Source organism: Vicugna pacos, chromosome 21 (genome assembly GCF_048564905.1).
Source record: "Vicugna pacos chromosome 21, VicPac4, whole genome shotgun sequence".
NCBI lineage: Eukaryota > Metazoa > Chordata > Mammalia > Artiodactyla > Camelidae > Vicugna > Vicugna pacos.
The window spans coordinates 10,091,860-10,109,106 of NC_133007.1; the positions used below are offsets into that span (position 1 = coordinate 10,091,860).

The 17,247-nt window shown below is 44.4% G+C and overlaps 1 protein-coding gene across 1 annotated transcript in view; it reads right to left on the bottom strand.

The window, feature by feature from the left end:
- PAPPA2 (pappalysin 2) overlaps window positions 1-17,247 on the bottom strand; it is a 245,644-nt gene that overhangs the window by 70,008 nt on the left and 158,389 nt on the right. Inside the window, exons 15-17 of the mRNA XM_006199611.4 lie at window positions 7,126-7,297; window positions 3,480-3,657; window positions 2,026-2,239 (exon numbers count right to left, since the gene is read on the bottom strand). Of these exons, the coding sequence (XP_006199673.2) occupies window positions 2,026-2,239; window positions 3,480-3,657; window positions 7,126-7,297 (564 nt within the window). The remainder of the gene's footprint in view (window positions 1-2,025; window positions 2,240-3,479; window positions 3,658-7,125; window positions 7,298-17,247) is intronic.

Below are 17,247 nucleotides of genomic sequence, written 5' to 3' on the forward strand. Positions count from 1 at the left end.
AGCTTCCAGTTTCTCAACCGGAAAAGCCGTGCCAGCAAATGGCCCTTGTGTGCCCCTGCCGGGGTGGGGAAGCTGGAGTCGGAGATGTGGGGGAGGCAGAAAGCCCATCGTTTGGGTAGGGGGAAGCTTCAGTGTTCCCAACGCAAAGCTCAGCCACGGGCCGAGGGCAGCAGGAACATCCCTCCATCCCGTATTCCTCCTGGTCCTGCGACTTCTCTCTCTCCCTCTATTCCTCACTGAACTATTTTGCAGACACTTGAGTTGGCTGCAGGAGTGTGAAAAGGGAGACAAGAAAAGGAAAAAAAAAAAAGAAAGAAAGAAAGAAAGAAAAGCAGGAAAACAGCAGCCTGCAGGCTGGTTGTGATCCGGTTCTCACTGGAAGATGACCTGGGCACTCACCACCTGTCAATGCGTGCTAATGCAAATTGACCACGATCCTAAGAACGTCACATGCAAATGTGTTTCCGGTTGTCAAAACCATTGACTATACCTGCTAGAATCACTGAACCAGAATGCTGCTTCCTATGAATTTTTCATCAGTATTATTCATGTTCTAATTAGCCCGTCTATTTTGCCTCGGGCTGAAGTGGTGAGGAAGGGACTTCCCGCTCCCTGTCCCAAATATGATCTGGGGCTTTCTTTGGAGAGGAAGGCTGTGGGCTAAGCCGGACTCAACCCGCCCCATACTGAGATGGCTGGATACTGACTACGAGAAGGGTCAATGTGAGCCAGAGAGTGAGCTTCCTGGTTTTCTTCTGTTCCCTTAGAGAATTCTAGGTTGCAATCAAAGTTTGTGTCTCCTGTAATCATCGGTAATGCCATGGCTGGGATTTTGTTAGTTCAAAACAAACACAAAAACAAAACAAAACCTTAAAAAAATACCAACTATGGTCAGATTTTGGACTAAGTCCTGGGTAAGAAATGAATTCGATTTTCTCCTTCACTGACATCATTCGTGGTGAGGAAGTAACGGTCACCATTTACTGAGTACAAGGAGTCTCTTCTTCTGAAAGCTCTTTGCTGGTTTCGTTTGTTCAGAAAAGGTTTCTTTTTCTGAAATCATTTATTGAGCACTTAGCACAAGCCAGGCACTGGGCCGAACATGTGTCGTGTAATCCTCAACTCAGCATTCTGCTGAGGGCATTATCCTCAGTTTACAAAAGGGATGAGACCCAAAGAGTTAAGGAACGCGCCTGAGCTTACTCAGCTAATCAAATGGGGGAAGACAGGGATTTGAACCCCAGCGTGACTTTCTTCAAAAGCCTTCCTCTTAAAATTATGCAGTAAGGTTTTTGCTCTTTCGGGTCCACCATGGGTCCAGAAGGAAGGCCCTCTTGATTTCTGGGTCTAGGGGTGAAGATACAGAAAGTCCAGGAAGGAGAAAGCAGAGAGACTAAAATTAAAATGTTCATAGCTAATATGTACTGAGTTTTATCTTTCATAGAAAAATTTACGGACTCATGTTTTATACATGTTAATTTATTTAGTGCCTTTACTATTATTATTATCATCATCATCCTCATTTAACAGATGAGAAAGATTGAGGCAGAGAAAGAAAACGTCCCAGAATCACATAGCTAATAAGCATCTGAGTCAGGGAGCGTCCCAGGCAGCCTCTCCCATGGCCACAATCACGGGCCTCCAACTGCCCTAAGGAGGATGCTCCAGCACAAAGCTGGCTCTAGGTAACATGCGTAACACTTGGGAAGCTCCTGCCACTTCCTTCCGAGGAAACTAATAATTTGGGCAGAGATTCTTTAAAAAAGCACCTCCACGAGACTGTGGAATCTCTTACGGGGAAGAATATCTTTACAGAAAGCATATGAAGCCAAGCTGCCTGTCATGACTGGGGGACACACCTGTGCAGGTGAAGAGAGATTATATAAACAAACACACACAACAATGGACAACCCAGAAGGTCTTAATATTCTTTCCAAAACAACACTCTAGGATTTGCAAATGAGGGGAAAGGAGCAAGACATAAGGGTGGAGAGACCTGCAAAGGCCAGGGACAATCCAACTTACTTCCTGACTTGACTCTCCGCACTGCCCATCACGTAGTAGCCTGGTTTGCATTCGTATCTGCAGACGGAGCCCACATCATGGTTGCCCTGGAGGCAGCGAGGCTGGAGCAAGTTGGCGTTCAGGATAACAGGGGGAACATCACACTCCAGCTTGCAGTAGGCTTCGGGGAGAGACCAGAGCCCATCTTCAAGGCAGGTCAGCCATGGGCTCAGTCCTGACTCCAAGAAAGAGAAGCACAGGATGCTCAGAACAGAGAGTCCAGAAATAAAATGCTAGCAGAAAGAACGAAAACCTGTCAACATAACATCATTCTTGGAAAGTCACATTACTCTTTGTAGAGCAGCGTCTTTAAAACCTCAGGTCAAATGTTTATCTTCTATCTTTTCACCCACAGAGCATCTACTGAAATCTCTTACACGGCATAGAGGTCAGAATGCTCTTTCTTGACCTGAAAGAAAGAAGGGCTACCAACCAAATCATTACCTCACTTCCTAACTACAAATAATAAAAATCGAGTAGTGACAGCACCATGGAAAGCATTATAATAATAATAGATGACACTTTTATAGTGCTTATTGTATACCAGGCACTGATCTGAGCATTTTACATGTATTCACTTGTGCAAACTTCAAACCTCAAACAACCCTGTGAAATAGACACCATCATTATCCCCTATTTCACAGATGAGAAAATTGAGTGTAGGTAACTTATCCAAGCTAGTGAGGGCAGAGGCAGGGTTTGAACTCAGGCAGTTTGGGTGCAAAGTTCTGTACTTGAACACCACACCATATGTCTCCATGCCATTCAAAGTTTCTCCAAAAGCAATCCATGGACAGCCCCCACAGTAGCATCACCAGCCCAGCTTGGACCTACTAAATCAGAATCTGTCAGCATGAGGCTGAGGATGTTGCATTTGTAACAAGCATCCTTCGTCATTATTAGGCACACCTGGGTCAAAGAGGTAACGCGCAGGTTTGGGATCAGAGCACACCTTGCTCTTTACCTGTTGGAGCAAGTTCTAACCCATCGTCATCCCTTCCTTGCTGTGCAGCCAGGGACAGCTCATAAAACCGTGCTCTCATCTCTCAAATAGAACTAAAAGCACCTAACTCATAGGATGGTTGTAATATTGAATTTAAAAATGCATGTGATAAAGGTTATATTGATTATTACTAGTATCGGAAAACTGTTAGTCGGCTTGACTTTAGAGGACACGAAGTCAAATGAAAAACAGGAAAGTCTAAGTTTCTTTCATGAATGAGATCTTGAGTAAGGGTATCCTTTCAGGTTGTTGAGACAAAGAATGGTGTTGCCCTTTGGGACTTTGCTTGTATTATCAGAAGAGGGAGGTACAGCAGAGCGAAATGGGAAGAGTTCTGGGGTGAAGAAAAGATCCCCAAAGAGAGAGAATCAGAAGAGAACATGCATTCAGCTCCCGGTTGGCCAGACAATACCTTGAAGCTTGGCTGGTGGGACACAGGAGATGGAGCAGCGTTTCAGAAAGTTGGTTCCCTCTGAGCAGGAGAAGGTTGCATAGTTCACCAGAGATGGGTCAGGGGCACCGCAGTCAAGGGGCATGCAGCTCACAGCCCGGTCCCAGTACCCAGCGGAACACGTGAGCAGAATTTCTTTCTAGAAACAGAGAAGTTTCTGCTATCAAGGTCACATAAAAGGCTCATCAAAATAGTTTCCAGGCTTCCAAAGAGTCCTGATGATTATCTGTGCAAACGTTCAGAATTATTTTGTCTTTCTCCCCCTTTATGCCTTATTGTCTTAGTATGCAGTCTCATAATACCCCAGTCTGAAGCTGATGAAAGGTACCCATCAGTGGAAGAGAATCATTAAAGAAAGATATTCCTCCTGGCCAGCTCTTGGTAGTTATCCACGTGCTTCCCCAGATCGCTCTCTACCCTTCTCCACCCTGCTCTGTGCCCCGGGATGCTGACCCCTGTGGATTTCATGCCTCCGACCTGTGCTTGGTATAGCATCCAGGACAACACTGGCAGGAGACTGGAGGGGGAGAGAGGAAGGGGAGGTCAGGGTGCTGATTCTTGCTACTCCCTCTCCTTATAATTTCTCTATATCCTGCCTCCACCTTTACAAGTAGTCCCTTTATTGAAGTCTCGCAAATTGCTCACCTTTGAGCATGTAGCATCTGTTTCCTGCTGGGGCCCCTTACTGATACAGGCCAACTGATACTGCTACTAAACATAATTACCTCCTGAGAACGTGCCTGCTCTCTAAGAATAGCTGAGAACGAATGCATAGGAGGCATCTTCTAAACTTTGTGATTAAATTTGGGAGATTCCAGCCATTTCCCTGGGCCTATGGTTTCTGTAGGAGAGCCCTAGAGAGTTGATGACCACGAAATAAATGAGGAGACATTTTTGAAGCCCCAGGTTCTTTACTAGATTTGGTTAAACAAGACCCTCAAGGAGCTAATAATCTGCCAGCAGAGCAAATCACAGGTTGAAACAGTGCTCAGAAAACATCTGAAGGGGAACAAATGGAAAGAGAGAAAGGAAAGGAGGAAAAAAAGGAAAATGCAAGCGATATACTTAGATATATTTTTATGTCCTATCCCCTTCTATAATGATCTGAAAGCATATCATATAAAGCAAGTAAATGAAGAAAATAAAAGAAGTAGAAAACAGGCACTGAGAAGAAAGAAAATATAAATATATAAAAGCAATATCATTCATTCACGCTTGTCTGTCCCTGGGCAGGAGGGAGAGTACTGTGGGGGGAGGTTCCCGGGTAGGTCACTCAGGGAGTGGCCTTTGGAAGCTGAGCAGGGCTTCCCAGCTGCAGAGAAGAAGCAGGGAGACGAAAGAGTGAGGGGAGCAGGATGCACAGGCACTGAGAGAACTGGACGCTCCTGGCTTGTCTGGGGAAAAGAGCAGCCGTCGTGTTATTCTAGCCCGTGGGTTACCAAAGGTCAAATGGAGAGAGGGCAGGCTCTGCGGCTCCGCCGGCCATCCCGCCAGGAGACCATAGGGGCGCCAAAGCCAAAGAGGTAAAATGACTGGTGAAAGCACCTGTCACCCCTGACACCCACTCCTGGCTCGCTGCTCCTCCCTGCTTCCCAGTGTTTCCCTGTTGCCTGCCAGAAGGACCCAATTCAAAGCCAGACACATTTTTCTGTTTAGTTTCAGTTCTTGTGTCAACAAAAAGCAAAAATCCTCATGTCCTGTGGTCACGAGCTGGGATCGTGTAATCTCTTCCGTGGGGCCAGCCTCGGGTGACAGGAGCGGACAGCCGGAGAGCCGTGTCTGCTGACTCCACCAGACGCCTGGCCCGGCGTGCGCTCCCACCTTCCTCCTCCCAACTCTGCCCCTTGCACCCTGACCACAGCCTGGAAGAATGGCTCAAACCACAACAATCCCTTAAAGAGTGTCTGTCAAACTCTGCAATACATTGCCTGGCTTCATTAAGTATCTGCCATTTTGTCTTGAATTTGCTCCTAATTTGAATGCGTTGCAAACACCGCCTTTTCTTCTCTCCTCTTCTGCCCACCAATGTACTCAGTTCCTACGTTTTTAAATTCTTTTTCATTTTTCCCATCTCTTTTCCAGTGTGAGTTAAGCTGGATTAAGGACAAGTGATAAGAGCTCTGCCTTTCTGATCCAAGCATCATGGGCCAAGGAGTTGGTACTTCAAGGTATATTAAAACTGTTTCTCTCTGTAGAACCTAAACCCTCTGAAAACAAAGATTGTGTCTTTAAATTCTGACTATGTCTAAGCAAGTGAAATTCCTCCATGGATCCACCACCACCTGCTAAGCAGACAGCTGGTACAAGATGAAAAAAGATTCCAATCTTCCAAACCAGTGATACCTGACTACCGATCATACTTCCATACTTCCCTCATCAGACCACACCTTTCTGCTCTCTCCTCAAGCACCATTCCCTTTTACCTAATTCATCCTTCCTCTGTCTCATATTATGCTCATGTTTTCCAATGGTGGATTTCCAGTTTCAAATACTTCTTTAAATTTAAATCAAAATTTAAAAAATTTTTGATTTAAATGTTAAATCAAAATTCAAATTCTTTAGAGATTATTGAAAATTCTCTCAAGGAAAGATGGAAAACAAAATTCTTAGTTGAGACTACATTATCATACTCATAACAATGGCAGCTTAACAGAGAGCTAGGGGAGGGTATAGCTCAAGTGGTAGAGCCCCATGCTTAGCATGCGTGAGGTCTTGAGTTCAATCCCCAGTGCCTCCATTTAAATAAACCAACAAACAAACAAAAAAACCTAATTAACTCCCCTCCAAAATAAATGAATAAATTAAAAAAAAAACCAAGCTACGTGCCTTTCACTTTGCTAGAAACTTGTAAATTATTTCCAGTCATTAAAATAACCCAATAACAAAAATACTTCGGATCTAATTATTTTACAAATGTGGAAACAAACTTGAAGAGGTTAGTTTCTTTCTGTTTGTCTTTGCCTAAAATGACGCACCCAATAAACAGTGGAGTCAAAATTTCATTCCAAGTCTGTCTCCCAAGCCATACTCTTAACAAATACATTCTACTGCCTTCAAATCACCTTGAAATCCTGGAAATGGTGCCATTGTAGCTACAGAAATTTGGGAAATTTGATCAAAGCTAGAATCATGATATAATCCTCACCTCAGTAACCGAGGGAAGAAAGTCAGACTTTTCCCTTTTTCCTCCAGCATTCTTGTAAGGGGGGCTGGAGGGTCAGACAACGAACCACACACAAGCTGACTGCAACCTGTCTTGCCTGCAAATTGTGGTCAAGTCTAACCTGTAGCATTCTAGTCTCGGTGGCAGAAGCGAGGATCGTGATTTCTGACAGGAAGACAAAAGCAAGGGGGAAGGACGGACAGAGCGAGCCTACCTGCTGCCTGCCTGGAGAGACACTGACCCCCCAGCTAACAGAAACACGCCTGTCCTTACATGCCTTGCATTTCTATAAAGCCATGCTCCTCCTTGCTTGCGGGAGTTCTCATTTTTCCTTTCAGAGGATTTAAAAACACCTGCCTTTCCCCTATCCCACCAGGGGGAGGAGCATGCATACGGTCCATCCCCAGGAGCTTTGGTCCCGATGACCATGGGTTTCCAACTCACCTGCATGGGCCTGAGGTACTGCCCACTGCTGGCCTGAAGGGCAAACCCCCTTTGACAGGTGATAGCACACGTCATGTGACCTGGGCCACCAGAGGTACAGTTCACCACCTCCGCGTGATCAAGCAGCAGCGGCACACAGCTACCCTGCTTCCCGCACGGCCAATGGACACAGCTGGGGACGAGAGAAACAGAAGTATCTTAGACTGACTCGGAACTGACACGCCACAGCAGAGGCTCGGGGCCTCCCTCTGGGAAGGGCCTCGAAACCGAAGAGAACAATGTTTCTCCAAAACCTACATTAAATTCTTCACCTCCTTCTATGGGACCTGGAACCATGCAACATAAAATGAACAAGAACAGTATCAGCTAGCGAGGGACGATGGACCAGCTTTCTGCGGGTCTTCCAGGAGATCAAAATGATGATGGGACAGGTGGGGAGTGTGTCCCAGGAGCTCTGGATGGCATCAGAAATGAATAGATCAGACGGTAATCCTCAAAATATTTCACAACCAGTATTTATGGGTCTTAAACAATCAGATCAGATGCAGGACAAAGGCCAGGAGTGAGTCCTGGGGGCCCCTGGCTGTGTCAGGCACTAACTTCTTTGTTGTTCGATCCCAGGTTGGTTGCAGGGGTCCCTGTGGGAAGGGTGCAGGCGTTTGAGACGGCCAAGAAAGCAACATTTATTTACTGATTGGCATAGAAAAAATTTTTTCGTACCCTATACATATTTTAATGCAAAATAGATCATAGACATAAATGTAAAAACCTAAAACTAGAAAAACCATAGAAAATCCTTGTGATCTTGAGCTAGGCAGAGATCACTTAGAAGAGATTTTTTTTTTTAATTGAAGTACAGTCAGTTACAACGTGTCAATTTCTGGTGTACAGCACAATGTCCCAGTCATGCATATACATACATATATTTGTTTTCATATTCTTTTTCAATGGTATAGAAATATTTTTGACAACTATCAGCACTGGCTAACCAGAAATTGGCTCATGACAGAGAGAGGAGACTCATGCGTACCAAATCCCTGCCACATGCCTGCCACTGTGTCTGATGCTGCCAGGACATCATCTCAGCAGAGAACTGCTGCCTGAATCTCTAGGGCTAGTCAACCGGGAGCAGGAGAAAGAGTTAAACTCCCTGGGGCTCAGGCAGACTCCTCTGGGACCACACCAGAGCCAAAAGAGCATTACCTTCTTTTCAAGGCAGAACCACAGAGATCAAACATTAGAGCACTGCCCCCAGGCTGTGTGAATTTGGATCCTGGATCACTATTTACTACCTGTGTCATTGGGCTGAGTTCTTTATTCCTCAGTGTTTTCAGCTCCTTCCCCCTTGAGATGGGGGTGGATAATGGTACACATCCCACAGGGCTGTTACTGCTCCTGGGTTAGCTCTCTCTACTGCTCCCCTGCAGAAGCCCCAAGTCCCATATCCAGGGGCCTGTTTCCTATGAGCCACCCATGTGTTTTGTTTTTTCCCATTTCTGTACCTTTGGTCAATGTGTTGAGTTTTCTAAAAGGCCTTCCTGTTCCAAGAAGCCCCTCCAGATATCTTACTCCTTTGAACCTTCCAGGAAAATTTTACAAATAACTCCAATAACACTTATTTTACTCTATCTTTTACTGTAGTCATGGACGCATTCACTTGTTCCTTAGTTAATTAACTTATCCATCCTTTGACCCACAGGCAATTAGTATCTGAGCTTCCCCTAAGTGCTGAATCTTCCAACTCCATCATGAACTTGAAGACAAAGACCGAGTTTTACCCACTTCAATATTCACCATACACCTCATTATAGGAGATACGATTCAGTTGGCTGAATTAAATTTGCTCATATTATAGACATCAAAGTAAGTCAATGGTTATCAAAATGGTAAATTTGTTAAATCTGATAGAGACAGATGGGGATCTGAAATACAAAAACATCATTACCAAACAATGAGTCAACCATCCTGCCTTACTCATTCATTCATTCATAAATATTTACTGAGCACTTAGTGTCTGCAAGGCATTGTCCTCAGGACTGGGGATTAAATAAGTATGCCCTCAAAGAACTCATAATCTAGTGGGGGAGAACAACAAGCTATTTTCCTACTTCTTTTTCTCATGATGTTGTTGCCAGCGGTACTACAAATTAGTGAAAATGCCTTCTGTAGGTCTTGTCATCATCAACTGGCTCTATTTGCCCTTGAATTGTGTTAGCAGTCAATCAAGGAGCGGGCAACAATATAAGAAAGTGGAAAATAAAATGCCATTGAACTGCACACACTATCTTGAAATAACTGAGAATTGATTTTAAAAGCACTAGTCCAAAAAGTAGGGCCCTGATTTGAACATGCTGAAGTTGCTGCCCCTCGTCTTGTACCGTGAGATTTAAGTTCTATGCCAATGACATTCTCATTTCTTGTATCTATGCTTCTTAGGTACAGAATGGGGATTGGAGTTGAATGGTATGCAAGACACTTTTTTACTTCTTTAAGCCCTGATTATTCTCTGTCGTGGTGTAGTATCCCTCAGACTCACGCCACAGAGCCTGGTGAAGACAGGGATGTATGAGTTGGGAGGGAGGGTTGTTAATTGTCTGCAAGGATTCTCTAAATCCAGTGCTGATAACTAGGTATGCAATACGTGAAATAAATCTTTGTCTCTCAGTCTTTATTCAGCCTAGCTTGATAAGGAATCTGAAACTTGACCATCCTTCATGGAATGAGATCAGAACACCTCATTAGTGATGCTGAAGAACACCAAGTTCCATAGATGCTACATGTCCTTGAATGTGCACAAAACGTAGTACTTCTGCAGCACGTTAAGCAGAGAGAGTCATTAACATTTCTGGTTCACGTCAGCTTACTGCCAAGAAATTAATATGAAATAGCACGAGCTGTTTTCCAGTGACTCCATCCAATTCATCCATGTCATCACTGGGGACAAACACGTACTGAGATAAGTCACAAAACAAATACTCTGAATGAGCCTCCTTCCATCAAGATGGTGTTCCAGTAACTACTGTTGCTATGACTACCGGTGGGAGAAGTCCATCCAGCACTGGCAGCAAGGGAGGAAGAATGAGACAGGGGATCATAGAAGAGCGGGGAAAGTGGCATGAAATAAGACCAAGGAGGGAAAAAAAAGCATCAAACCCAGACCTGTTTATGAAGTGAGAAATGGTTTCAGGGCAGCTCCTGCAAATTCTTTCACTAGATTATGTTTCCATTTGTTTCCTTTTTAAGGAATTTGTTTTATGAGGACGGTGTTTGTCAGGTCGTTGGCTTCTGATGGCATCTGGTACCAATTGTAGGCGTCTCTTTCTTGCACCCCAACCCCAAAGCCCCTTTTGTGTTTCTCTTCCACTACAAACACTGCTCCTTTGAGTGAAGCTGTTGTGTCCTCCATTTTCCCACGCTCCTGATACATCCTTCCTCCTGCGGACTGCTACATTAAGCCCCAATATCATAATGATAATGGTAATAGTAAAAACAAAATTAGTCTGAAAACTTTTCAAAAGCTTTCTTCTTATGATCTTTGGACTAACGTTAATGAAAGTGGCAGCAGTGAAGCCTTCCAATGCCCCAGAGAGATGGGGAGTTAGGTATTTATCTTGGTTTGACATACAAGGAAACTAAAGCTGTTTGGAGACTGGCTGGAGGCCACCCAGCGAGTCAGAGGAAAATCCTCAGGCTGGATCTCACTCCCAGGGCCAGCCTGGACCACCGTGCCATCTCCCTGGAGATGAGGTTGCTCTCTTGTTACTTTCTTCTCAATTCAGAAGCCAATGTCATTGGCCAGGATGAGCCAAGAAGCTCTTCAGCAAGGTAGTCGGGGGCAAAGTATAGAATATTTAATAGTTGGTCTCAGTTTTGAGCAGATTCCTTTTAAATGATAGCAAATCAAACTGGCAATATTTGTCCAGCTGCCAATGTCTGCGAGATGCCCTGCTAAGTGTGTTTCCTCCTTTGGTAACGATCCTCACTCCTCCACCCATTTCTTCCAGGCCTTCCCTCATACCCCATCAATGTGTCCTCAGGTAAGGCTATAATGAACCCAGTCAGTTGTGATTCACTTATTTCCATTTTAAGAGGAGACAAAACTCGAAGACAAAGAAATGAGTTTTTCATGATGGAATTTTAAGTCAACTGACCCTTAAAAGTCACACTTGGTAGATGGCCACTTTACCCATCATTCTAACTTTGCTCTTTGTCTCTCCACTTCCCTTGACAAACCTCTACTCTCTCTTCTGGTCCTCACCCCGCAAAGCCATTATGTTTGAGGGTCTTAAAAATGCTCTCAACTGAGAAATTCCTGTTCAAAGTGTACGTTATCCCTGGGCTTGTATATAACCTGCTCATGGGCACCCAGACACACTCCGAGCACCGTCCTACCAAAATGAGGTGTGTTTCCTTTTTGTTTGGGACTCTGAGTGATGTCTGTCCTCGGGAAACCTCCATAAAAATTTGTTAGTCAGAATTTGAAGGACCCACACCTACTGAATTTCCTTCAGTTCCATAAAAAAAATGGCCCTCATGTGCCCCAAGGCAGACTTTCTCAACCACAGTTGTATATTTGACTCGTTTAGGCAGCTATTAAAAACAGAGATACCAGGCTCTGTAGATTTTCTTTCTGTAGGCTTGTGGTGGGACCCTCGCAGCTGTGATTTTATTAAGTTTCAAAGCTTTCGATGCTCACCAGGAGCAAAACCCAGCACTATAAAGATCTGGGTTTGTGTAACCTGCAACATATGTCAACAAATTCCATAGGCCAAGATTATAAAATAGCAAAGCTGATTCCAGAAGGAGAAACTGGTCCCACTGTTTGATCGTTATGCCTTAATGTTTTCAGCACAAATTATCACGTGGAGCCGTAAGACAGATCAAAAGTATAAAACGTCTCCCCCGTTCTAAAGAAGTTTTCAGTAGAGCTGAAGAGAGAAAATAATTAAACCATGTGTTACTGATTATAAACCCATGGATGTTCCAGAGAAAATTTTATCACTGACTTCAATGAATAGGATTTGCAAAGGCAAAAGAGATACCCCAGAAAGTTACCTCCAATACTTTCCAGACAGAACACAGAGCAAGGTAGCACTCTAAAAACCCAGACAACATCACCATTTCTTCTCCCTTCCACTGAGAACTGAAGAAAACTCAGTAGGTGTGGGTCTCTCAAATTCTGACTAATAAATGTAGAGAACTTACATTGAAAGGGGTCAACACTGACATTTGATGATGGACTTAGAGACAATATCCCAAATCTTCCTGTGCCTTTGAGTAGTTGGCAAGGAACAGGGTAAGGCTAACACCAGAAAGCAGACATCATTCTCGGCAGAGAGAGCAGACAGACTCACTAACAAACCTGCTATGAGCTGTCCCCCAGGGCATGCCAAATCAGGCACATTTTAAAATTTTCCATTGCTTAAGGCCACTAGAGGGAATTTGGCCTCGCTTCCAGCCAAGGTCCACATTTGGGAAGCTGGGTAGTTCCTAAGGAATGGATGAAGTCCTGGCTGTTCTATCCACAGCTTCCTCACAGCTTTGGTGTAAAGTTCCCCTGGGGGCCTGAGCCATCCCAGAGGAATTTTGGGAGGGTACCACACGAGTCCAGAGTCAGAGTCAATTGTGAAACCTTATTTCTCCCCTGTGAGGGCTGATGGGAGATAATGCACTAAAGACCCTATTTCTTGACTGTGACAGCTGGAGGGTGGGGAAGATCTTTAAAACTGATCTTAGAGGACCCATAGCTTGTTAAAATTAAAATGGAACTTAAAGATAATGTAACCCTAATTCCTCATTTTAGAGATGAGGAGATTGAGCCCAAAAGAAATGATGGGATATTTCAGAACTTCCTACCACATGAAGACTACAATATAATAACAAAGAACCATTTAAGTAAGCTTTGGCTCCAACTCAAAATCAGAATGATAGTAGTTCGTTAACTTTTCTAAAGTTAATGCCCCACCCTCCCTTAGGCATCCAGCTTGATATCTGGAATCTAGGTTAGTTTAGGAGAAACTTTCTGGCATCTGAACCCCACTTTTTGAGAAATAGCATGGTGTGATGGAGAAAACAGTAGATCAAGGCCAGTGTGACTTGGGTTTGAGACTTGGCTTGTCCCTGCTTACCTCTATGCCATTGGGTAAGTCTCTTAACTACTCTGGTTTTTTGTCTGCAAATCTGTAAAATGATGGGGTTGAACTAGGTTCTCTCAAAGGTCCCTTCCAACTTCAATATGGCATTTAATTTTCTAGATGAGATGATGGTGGTACTGGGGTGAGAGTACAGAAAACTGATAGGTAGGCAGGATGTAGTAGAGAACCCAAGAAAGAGTTTCTCACAGTCTTTCTTGCCCAGTGTAAGTTTTTGCTTAATTCCCCAACTAAGCTGTTTAGTTACACAAAATATTGCAATTCATTTATCCGAGAAGTGTCACCATTAACCAAGTAGCAATGCCAGTGGTTTCTGTAGAAACAGCTCTTTCAAGGTTAAATAGTAAAAGGGGATCACATTTCTCTCCATCCCCCCACTGTGTTTCACTGAGTCTTATTGAAATAATAGGATATGGGCTAAGCAGGAATGTATGCTCTGGATTTGGCAGCGGATGGTAGTCATTGTACAGAACGTAACAGAGTGGACTGGAAGAGACAAAGTCCTCATTAATCTTCCCACCACCAGCAGCAAAACCAAGTAACAGCAACAGCATCCATCCTTACAGAGCTTTGCCGTTTCTCCAAACAAAGACAGAAAGATATGGCTCCACTCTGGCTCCCCGTTCCACCTCCTTCTCACCGCTGGCTCCATCTTTGCTCTGTAGGACAGGAACCAGATTCAACATCAAGTACATTCCCATCAGCCTTCTTGGGCAGAACAAAGCTGGTCCTTTGAGGAGTTCTGCTGAAGGATCATACGGACTGAGAAGGGAAAACTAGTTCAGGTTCTCCTCTGAAGATTCTCATTGGATAGAAATGGAGGAATCTCAATAGTAATTCTGATTCTTTCATCACACGACAAAGAAATGAATTACTGTACTGAGCAGACTTCTTCCTTCCTGTATCCTGGGAAAGTGGAGCTTTTCTCTGTCCCTCTGTTGAAGTCTCTGCCCCAAAGTTGGCCCTTCAAAACATCCCTGTCAGGAGATGTCCATCTCTTCCTAGAATGTGACCTATTTGTAAGTTCAAGACTGAAAGCTGGTGGCCCCAGTACTAGGTAATCTGCCTCGCTCATTTCTGTTCCTGGGCACAGCTTTTACCACGCCTGACTGTAACCCTACAAGTCCCATCCAAATGCCCCCGCTCCTTCTAAAGAAAAACAGATTTACATCACACGGCCAAAAGCACTTCCTTTCAAAAGCCCTGTCTCACCAAGTTTCAGAACCCATGGCTGATTTTTAATGTAGATGATAAAATATGTGGAATATCAAAGAAAGAGTCAAAACAATTTCTGGCTAATGGTCAGAGAGTGTGCATTTGAGGACTGCACCAGGGAAGCACAATTCCTCATCAGAAACAACACAACAACAATAACAACAAACAGGAGATATATATATATATATATATATATATATATATATATATATACACATTTACTATTATATTATATATATTTATATATATATGTGTATATATATATATATATATATATATATATATATATATATATAAACTTTTTTTTTCCAGTTTGCAAAGGCAGCAACCATCTCCACGTGGGGCATTTCCCAATGAGGAGGGAATCCCTGGAGCCCCTGAATGACCGCACTGCAGACTCCCCCTCACCCTGCTATTCCTCCCTGGGCACCAATTAAACTATTAATTCAGGAGTGACACTTCCTCAGCCATATTCATCGGCCAAGTCTGGGGGATTGTGAAACTTGTGAAGTTAAGCCAAGGGGAGAAACAGTCCTGTGAATATAGTTTAATGGGCATGAGCTTCCATCTGTCATTCCTAGGACAGTGCCTACCAGGCAGGAAGAGACCAGGCATGGCTTCTCTGTGGCTTTACGGAAGCTATGTGTAAACCGAGGTCTTGAGAAGTCATAAGCCGGCACCTTCAGTGGGCCCCAGATTCACTCGTGGAGAAGTAGCGCATGAAATACACGCTGAGCCGCTTTGGGACTCTCTCTCCTTCTTGGCTTCCTTCCCCTATAAAGTCACTGGACTCCCCAACAGAAGCTTCACATTGTTCCCATCATCTCGTAATTCCAGAATTTATCAGTCCTTGGTTGACATCAGATTTGGAATATTACTCCTTTCTGTCCTTTTGCTCTTCCTAGCATTCCCAAGTCTTGCGACATCAACAGCTCACTTGCTTATGGAGAAATGAAGGCACAGAGAAGGGAAGGGACAGTCCTAAAACTGTGTGGTGAGACTAGATGATGCAGCCGAACGCGAGAGGCAGCGGTCCGGGATGCTGGGCTCGCTGCCATTCTAATCACCAGACTTCCTCTGCCTCCACGTTTATAGTCACAGAACCAGACGTGGCCTGAGAGTCATTCCAACCAGAACTTATGGTCAGATCCGTCAACACCGTCTGTCTCCTTGGCAGGCTGGCAGAATGACAGAACCCTGGAAATCCTGGTTTGTTTTTATTTTCTGTGCTGTCTCCACCAGCTGCCATTAATACAGACCATAAGCACAGGGCCGGCCCTGAGCAAAATTGGGAAGCAGGTGGTATTTTAAATTCCTTTATCTTTTCAGCATCACCTTTTCTGCTCCTCACGCTCCCCTGGACTTCCGGATGCCTGCACTAGGTTGCGTCTCAGCAGGGCCCTGGTCTGCTTTTGAACTGGCGAGATCCAAAAGAGAATACTTCTGGCGTACATAGTTGATAACAACTTAAAACACTCCTACTTCTGTTAAGTGGTTATCGACTATTTTAAGGAGACCGCTGGAGATTATCAGGACTTGAACAAAATAATTCCTAACTGTGGAATTTCAGACACAAAAATAAGGGATTGGAAGTTACTGTTTCAAAGTCATTGTTTTAAAACCAACAGCAGACTCCAACCCCACGTCTTCCTGTGCTGTCTGTGCCTGTCCCTAGCACTGAAAGCTGAAACCCGAAAGCTGCCGCCCAGCTGGTTCCAGAACGTACCCCACTAGGAACCATCTCAGACAAGGTAATATTTTAATAAAAGCTATTTCTAGAATAGTCTAGCCATGCTCCAATAAACCCTTAAATGAGACCATGTCAGTGACCTTTCCATTTTTCCTCTCTAACTCCATGAGAGAAAATAGCTGAAAAGACTCAAACAGCTCAGTGCGCCTCTCAAAGCAGATCTGTCGTTCCCCGGGCCGTCTGTCATCAGCCAGGAGAACCGGAATCCTCGCCAGTGGATGCTCCCCCCACCTCTTATTCTGCGGACAAATCATTCTGGGAAAAGGAAGTTGAGTAAGAAACCTAGGGAACAATCGAGCAGCTATAATTCTTTTCTTGCTTAAGAAGCGAAAACAGATTCAACATTCATCTGCTAAACTGCTTTGGGGAAGTAGATAATCAAATGAATCAAAACGCAATACACAGTTAATTTCTATAGTGCCTTTCCCAGCAGCAGCAGAGAACACTTCCCATCATCCAGGAATGTTAAAAGGAATCCCTCTGCTAAATCTGAAAAGGGAGGAGCCAAAGGATAGACTGATGCTTCAACCCGTACCCTCTAGCACAAAGCCGGAAGAAGCCCTCCCCTTTGTGGGGCTATCAAAAGGGAAGGGATTGCAATGTTCTACATAGGACTGAGCAGGGGAAGGGGAGGCCCGGCAGGGTCCAGGGGCCCAATCCAGGCAGAGAAGGAAGGGGTAGGGTTGGCCTAATTGAAGCACAAAAGCAGCAGCAATGAGGGTTCCAGAGAATAATGAAGCATGAAGCAGAAGGACGGATAACAGAGACGCAATGATCCTATTACCAAGGCCAGGCTCCCAAGCTGATTACAGCAGGGACAGAATGCCAAGGTCCTGAGCTGTGCCCTGGCTGCACGCCCCTGGACTCAGACCCAAAGGCCTCCTGATCTAGCCCCAGCTCTACCCATAACCTACAGTGTGACCGAGGAGAAACATTTTTACACCTGAGTCCCAACATCTTCCAAGTCCCAACACAGCCATTTCCTCCCAGAAATTCTCTGGAGAT